The sequence below is a fragment of the Cystoisospora suis genome (assembly GCF_002600585.1).
Source record: "Cystoisospora suis strain Wien I chromosome Unknown contig_1651, whole genome shotgun sequence".
In the NCBI taxonomy this organism is placed as follows: domain Eukaryota; phylum Apicomplexa; class Conoidasida; order Eucoccidiorida; family Sarcocystidae; genus Cystoisospora; species Cystoisospora suis.
Genome location: NW_027154451.1, coordinates 1 through 7,146, shown reverse-complemented (window position 1 = coordinate 7,146; position 7,146 = coordinate 1). Strand labels below are relative to the sequence as shown.

Below are 7,146 nucleotides of genomic sequence, written 5' to 3'. Positions count from 1 at the left end.
GTGCACAGGGCGCGTGAGTGCGGGATGTAAAGAGACTGCACCGGTAAAATAGTAAGGTTCAGGCACATACGCGCACCAGCAGATTTCGATAACAGCGCGGGTTCCGACAGCGACAATTGCACGCCCAGCGCTTCCGGAGAGAAAGCAACCGAAAACGCCTCAGCTCTAGTGCCATCCTGACCTTACCGCCAGTTGAGCTTCACGTGCTCAACTAAGGCCCGCTGAATAAACACGTTGTAAACGACCTGCAGGACTCCCCAAAACCCAAAAGCGACGATCACATGGGCGTCCCCACCTTGGTCACACATGCCGTAAACAAAGTGGAGAGCATCGCGACGGAACAAGACATATTCTTCGGCTTCTGAAACGCGAAACTTCTGCCCGGCTAGCTCCGCCTCTGCCCGCTTCAGATTCCCGGGGGACATCAACGAGGTCAAGGGCGGTACTGCAACCTCGTTAACAAAGACGGACGGCACAGCCCGACCACCATCGGGTGGAATGACGACGCCGACGTCCTCCAAAGCTTCCTTGCTGGTGAAAACCAAGTCATAATGTAAGCAGCACTTGCTCAGAACGCCCGGACCGGCCTCCTCGGCTGCAGCAATGTCTTTTGTGTCGTCTCCTTCGCTTGGGGAAACGACGGCAATCGCGTCCACTCCGCAAAAGAACACGTGAAAGAGCAGTGCAGACAGACTCCACCATCGGAGTGAAACCGACATATTTTTACAAGGAAACGTCAGTAAGTCAGATCTGTCTCTCAGGCTTCCCACCACAACAGTTGAAACGACGCTGTACAGCTGCTGACGCTCTAGGCACTAGGAAGTGATGAGAGCAGAGAGCATACCCAAATACGTACACGAAGTGACTACACTCTGATATTCCGATTCTATACGCAGGCTGGGATGAGTGAGAAAGCAGCCCAGAGACGCGCCCAACCCAGGGCCTCGACAAGGGCAGCAAGACGATTGAAACGAGACGCACGTGCGACTTCGAGACGGGGGAACACGGTAGGCAGGGAAGGCGGTGACGACGGATGCGTTCCCCGACAGGGGGTTTTGTCCAGACGAAGAAACGCCTGGTCATTTTCCCAACTTGCTTTCGCGCGTTTTGCTAGGGGTTCGTGACCCTCGTTCTACGGTAGCGTGGCATTCGCCGTGTAGGCGCGCGGGGGAGCTTTCATCGGCCAGGTGCAGAAGCATGTTATTTGATGGTGTGGTCTGTTTTGCATCTTCCTAGGTTGGGGTTCAGGCGGTATGTCCCGGCAACGGAGCTGACAACACAGATATACAACTCCGAAAGAGCCAGTTCTCTCCACAGGTATGGTGGTTGGCTCGTCGCGGGATCGCTGTCACTTCCGGCGTACAGCTGCCACAAATATGCTCGGACCCTGAAGAGGAAACTCGCGCGGGCAAGCCGAAACCTAACCGCTCGCTCTCACAAACATACACGCGCCTGCCCCCCCGGCAAAAAAAAGAGCAAGGCGACCTGAGCCTTCTGAGTCCGTTTGTTGCTGACGGAGCCCCCTCCGCTAGGGGCTTCCTGGTGCGAGTACAGTGTGCTGCAAGATGTAGTGCTGTGTTGTGCGACAACCAATGAGCATGTTTCACGTCCGGTTTCTTAAATAGTGTCCGATTTGAGCCAGACTACAAGCCCAGCAAACCCTAGAACAGACTGCGAGTCTGTTTGGTGTAGACACACCGAACTAAGGCAGCGTGAAGCCGCAGAACCATGACTGGTGATCTTCACAACATGAGAAACCAGGGCCGACGAGCCTGCACTGAGTCAAACCGCACATTCCCGCCGTCAGAACGGTCATGTTCCCTGAGAAGCAAAAGCTTGTGCCTCCACACCTACATCTGGGATTCCCTAGTCCCGTTCATAGCTAACCGCAGCAAAAACAAAGCCTGGCATCCTACAATAGCCACTGACGGATCTTAGACGTGCCCGAGCAACGATGATAGCAAAAACAACCGCGCGGAGAAGGGTCTGATCTGACGTATTCGCCCGGCAAGCTGCCTGACTGCATCAGTTCCCAGTGACCCCCGTACGCCGGGGCCCGCCCTAAATGCGCTTCGTCGTGACTGCGGAAGTCCGGCGCATGATTTCTTTCGTGCCGGCGATGAAAATCTACATCGCATGCTACTCCCACACGGACAGTTCCACCGATAATAGGACGCGAACCGGGAGGCCGTCTAGCAAACAAGTAGGGCGGATACTGCTTCCTCCGATACATGTAAACAAGGGAGCCACAATGCAGTCGGTGTCGGCGTTCAGAACGACCCCGTTACAGAGTGGAAATCTTAAAGACCGTGTTCCGTCTGGCTTTGCCAGGTCAAGAAATGAGAACGGGTGCCGCCGGTTATGCCAGCCCCTAATGCGACGAACGAGCTTCTAGTACAATTTCGTCTTCGTGCACACCACTTTGAGGCCGTGCCGATTTCAAACAGACAAATGGCGCCAAGGGATCTGGCAGCTCCATTACGCTGCCGGAAATAGACAAACAGGCAAACACTTTCATAGTAGAAAACAAGGCCGGAGACCAACTTGTGGTTCTGCGGCACTGTGAGACAGTGTCCAAAATACTTCCGGAATGCCGGAGAACAAAGAAACGACCTGAACGGCGCAGTCCTAGAATCGTTAAGGCTCCTGGGCCTTCACCGGCTTGCCAGTGGGAGGAGGGTTCTGGGTCGGAGGCGCCACAGCAGCTGTTGCTGGACTTTGACCTCTAGTTTCTGCTCCACCGTCCTGCGGGCCTCGCGCCCCCGCCAAGATCATGAGAATGCCGTACACGAAACACCAGAGGGCACCGAACAGCAAAAAAGTTGTGATCAGCTGAAAAGTACCGGTCTTGATGAGTTGCGAGCTGTTGAGAGCACAACCAGCAAGGAGAGTACCCACCCCGAAAGGAACCACAAGGTTCACAATGCCACCTACAAGTAACATCTTCGACTCTTCCGGTGTCGTCGGCGTCGGGACCTGGAAATTGACAATTAGACAGCGCCCGTGAACTTATGAGCGTCTGGTTCAATGATGCATCATCGTACACAGCAGGATGTTTTTTCGACGCGGGTTCGGGCCTGCATTGGCCCTTCACGAGAACGCCATCTCAAACGCAGTTCAACGAGGAGCTGCAAACATACCCCTCGCCAGACGCCGTGGACGCAGCAGCAAACTGGACCCGCCGGTTGTAAGCAAATGCTACCCCTGTCGACCACTGAGCAAGCTTGTCTGACGCCGCTGCCATGCCGCGGCCTTGCGGTTGTGCGGCGGCTCACGCCGACGGCTCTGTCACCCACTACACAAGGTCGACTAGCAGTGCTTCTCTGCTAACATCTACTGCGTTCACTGGAGTCACCAAACAGATTTGAAAAAAAAAAGAACACGAGTTAACCTCTCTGGACGAGTCGTGGCTTACACCGCAGCAGCAATCATCCTCTCCTCCCATCTCGGAAAGTCTCCTTGCAAGCGAACAAAAGACCGGAAGCGCCTGAGTAAGCCGGAATCGGTCGGACACACGGCGCCAATCTAAACGAGCTCAATGAGAACTTCGATACTGGCGATAACAGTGAAAGTCTTGCAGCCCAAGCCGGGCGTCAATAGCGACGCCGCGTCGGCGGCTAGCGCAAAGCATGCCAGCTGCGTTATGTCCGTCTCATCCGGAAGAAACAGGGTGCGGGCAAGCCGGGAGTTTTGTGTGAAGGAGGGCGCCCCGCCGTTCGGCTGAGGCTCGTTCTCATATAGCCAGATGGCCCGCTCTTGCAAGTAAGATACTTTGTGTGCTCACACTCTCATATCCGCGAACAGGAGCCTCAACGACAGCCGGAGGGGTCGACAGTTTCTGAGCGTCGAAGGCGCGGTTCGTCGTATCTGTGAGACGGCTTCATCTGCGCGCTGGGGTCACGCAGATGATCGGTTCGTGGTACCGGGAGGGGGTTTATCGTGTGACGGCCGGCTCTGTTTGTGCATCCTTTGAACACCGATGTCGTCTTCTACTGCTACATTCACTGAACTCTTAGTGTGACCGCGGTTGACGATGAATTAGCTTACGCTGTACTAGTGCGTGCCCCCCTCGTCTGTCTTCATCTTGGATGAATACAGTCAGCAAGAGTCCCTGAAGAAGACTCCCTCTCGAAAAAAGAATTTAGCACACACCCACGAATACGACCCCACTCCGTGGGTTGGCATTCCGCGGCCGGAGCCTTTGTGCGTCATCCGTGGCGGATGTAGCTCCGGACTTCTGCTCCGTGTACTTGACGAGAACGGTGGTTAGCACTTACCAGAGAATCTGCGGGGGCGGCCAGCCTCCCACGGTTGGTCCGCAGCTCCTATGAGCCATGTACGTGGCCAGGGCGTTGGACTGCAGAATCTCGCCCGTCCACTTAAGAGGTCTACCCGTTCCGCGAATCTCATTCCTGAGGCAAGTCTGGTACTCGGTATTCACCGTCAACTAATTGTATCGGAGTTTCAGCACGGAGACACCGCAGATCACGGCAAAGGCAGATGCCTTTCAGGTTCCGCAACTGCATCAGGGCTGGGTAGCCAAGAAGTCTGCGAACACACACTCCTGTCAGGTCGGAACCCTCCCGGGTTTGGTGTACGGACCAACTTCCCCCACCCCAATGTCGTGTTACTTCAATCCGCAATCCTGTCAGGAACCGTGGAGAGCTGCTACATTCCCTCTGGCCAGTTTCCAGACTGGGCAATGGCCGAGCGGTACAAGCGGCTCTCCTTGTCCGCATTGCCTTGAACCGCTCCTACTTGTGCCATGAGGTAGGAGGCCACCTGGAATCTGTGTGAGACAAGCATCTGGAAGAAGTGAGCCAGACGAGTCCGCATCTGATGAAACAGTACAAAGTAATGAAGATAGCGACCTGCTGCGCAACTCGGAGCAGCGCTCGTGCCCACTGCATCAGGACGAGCAGTCTAGAGAACCAAACAACAGCAACAGAGAGAAGGGAAGCGAAGCCCAATACGGTACCCTCTTGTTCCCTTCCCTCACACCCTCCATCTCCCCCAGACCTCCCCGAAACTGGCGGTCCCTCCGGCAAAGGCAGATCTGCCTGTGTCCTTTCACACTCACTCTGCCGGCTCTTCTTTCTGTGGTCGTACCACTGAAGCACGGCCGGGGCACTGTCCACGATAACAAGAAGCACCGATGAAGAAAGTACCAGAAGCACTGGTTGCCACACAAGCACAGTCAACAGAAGGACGGAGAGTTTCTTCTCCGCCTCGTCGCCACATGGCGTGCGACCCTGACATAACGTCACGTCATCATTATATGAAGACGCAGAGGAGCAAAAGTCTGAGCAGGTCGGAAAGAAGGGAGGGAGGGTAGCGGAAGCGAAAGCGACAAGAAAAGTGAAGACGCCGTGAACATACTGGATAAATCCGAGGTACGGCTTCAGTCTGCTAAGTGGTCGCACGACCCCAGCTATCATGCACGACAAAGCAACCTCGAAAAACCGCCTACCCAGGTACCCTATCATCCCAGAACCACCTCCACGCTCCACGCTCTGCGGCTCTTTCCGAAAGGCACTGGCAGAGAAGCCACGCCGTATGATGTTACCCTCAGTTTCTGTCGCATCGCAATTAGACGATTCGTCATACCTCGTGACCGCGCACCCAACTGGGCCTCCCGCTCTTGAGGAGGGACCAGTCTGTAGTCCTTCGCTTTCTCTTCCTGTGGTCACTGTACAGGCATCATCGCCGGTGACGACTTCGGTGGCTGTTGTTTTTCTTTCTCCAAAATTTTGAGCATCACCTCCCAGTGCTTTGCTATCTGCTGACCCGCCAAAACAACTGTCCGCTGCGGGTCTCATTGCCGTCACTATGGCGGGAGAAGATCCCTGTTGCGAATTACACGACCACGTACTTGTCACCGCGGAGACATGTACTTTCTCTGTACCATTCTCCGCCGCTCTATCACTTAGTTCCGGGCCGCCAAGAACCCGCCTGCTTCTAACATCTTGGGACGCGAGGAGCCGGCGCCGACGGGCCTCAGCGCGGGCTCGAAGTCTGTCCGCGGCAACTGCCGCATCCGCCGTCCGAGGGGACTCGGTAGGGTCCATGGGGCACAACACTTGGCCGCTTCGCAGCGCCTCAGCAATTCTCTTCAGATGATAGCCGAGCAGGAAAACAGAACAACACAGTTAAACACCACGACAGGGTGCCCTTTCCTGCTAACCAGGATTCATTTGGCATCTCGTTTCAGGGCACCCTGCAGCGGGTGACAACCAGACAGACCATGGCAGAGGCTGTGCATGTAGAGCTACGGATGCATTCAAGAAAAGGGTCGAATCGCTGACAGCAACTATCACGGATATTCGCAAACCTTTCAACGGTGGAAGTCCACGCGCGCAGGGCAAATCGCGCGCTCGACAGCTTGCCACGGTACGAAGCGTGCAGAATCCCCGTAAATTGACCTCTCGATTGGGTGTGTTCAGCTGTCCCCCGGAACTACGAAGTTCCTCCGCGGCTTCTGTACAAGACCAGCTGAGTGGAAACTAAACCATTTGAGTGAACAAGGAACGGATGTGTCGCGCGCTCCGCTAGTCAAAAAAAACAACGTGCGAAAACGCTTCTTTCAGCACCTAGGCGACGTAGACTGCTTCGGAAAGTCTCGGGAAAAGTGCTGCTTGTCATCCGCTGGGGGGTCTGAGCTGGAGAAGGGAGACCGCATGTCCGCTATCTCTTCTGCTTTGAGGTGTCCAGGAGGGAACGGACAGAAGAGGGAAGGACCTGGAAAAAATGCGAACACCCGCCGATCCGCAGAAATCGTTGTCTCACAGAAAAGACGCAGAGGTAAAAAAAAAAAGAAATAAAAGAAGATCTTGCGCAGTACGTACAGAACCCGGGCCGAGATGTTGTGTCAACCAGTGCTTCTTCAAAAGAAGCTGCACTCGCCGTAGATAAGCCGAGAAGAGATGCGCAAGACTATCTCACCTGAATCCCGTACACAGCTCGTGAGGGTTCCGGTCTAGAAATAGCCCACTTCAAGGCGCTCTTGCTAGCTGCCTCGGAAATGTCTGTAGGAGGCGTTTCAGGCCCATTCTCCTGTAAAAGAGTGATACCTGTGCTGCGGCCCTGCAAGCAGCGAATGGCCAGCAACGCACAGTGTAACGCCCGCTTTTGACTCTGCGCCGCCGC

The 7,146-nt window shown here is 55.2% G+C and overlaps 2 protein-coding genes across 2 annotated transcripts; both read right to left on the bottom strand.

The window, feature by feature from the left end:
* Positions 1-1,477: 1,477 nt before the first annotated feature.
* On the bottom strand, positions 1,478-3,767 carry CSUI_003644 (uncharacterized protein). The gene is made up of 2 exons (XM_068063840.1): positions 3,416-3,767; positions 1,478-2,976 (listed from the first exon to the last, which is right to left on the bottom strand). The coding sequence occupies exons 1-2, from the start codon at positions 3,443-3,445 to the stop codon at positions 2,638-2,640; spliced, it is 369 nt and encodes a 122-aa protein (XP_067924179.1). The 5' UTR covers positions 3,446-3,767; the 3' UTR covers positions 1,478-2,637.
* An 841-nt stretch (positions 3,768-4,608) lies between these two features.
* On the bottom strand, positions 4,609-7,013 carry CSUI_003643 (uncharacterized protein). The gene has a single exon (XM_068063839.1). The coding sequence runs from the start codon at positions 6,066-6,068 to the stop codon at positions 4,755-4,757; it is 1,314 nt and encodes a 437-aa protein (XP_067924178.1). The 5' UTR covers positions 6,069-7,013; the 3' UTR covers positions 4,609-4,754.
* Between the last annotated feature and the right edge of the window lie 133 nt (positions 7,014-7,146).

What these genes read in the sequence shown, in the direction of transcription:
- CSUI_003643 (XM_068063839.1), bottom strand. Translation starts at nt 6,068, where the DNA reads ATGGACCCTACCGAGTCCCCTCGGACGGCGGATGCGGCAGTTGCCGCG.
- CSUI_003644 (XM_068063840.1), bottom strand. Translation starts at nt 3,445, where the DNA reads ATGGGAGGAGAGGATGATTGCTGCTGCGGT. An exon ending in AGGATGATTGCTGCTGCGGT is followed by an intron (nt 2,977 to 3,415) that starts GTAAGCCACGAC and finishes GTCAATTTCCAG; the next exon opens with GTCCCGACGCCGACGACACC.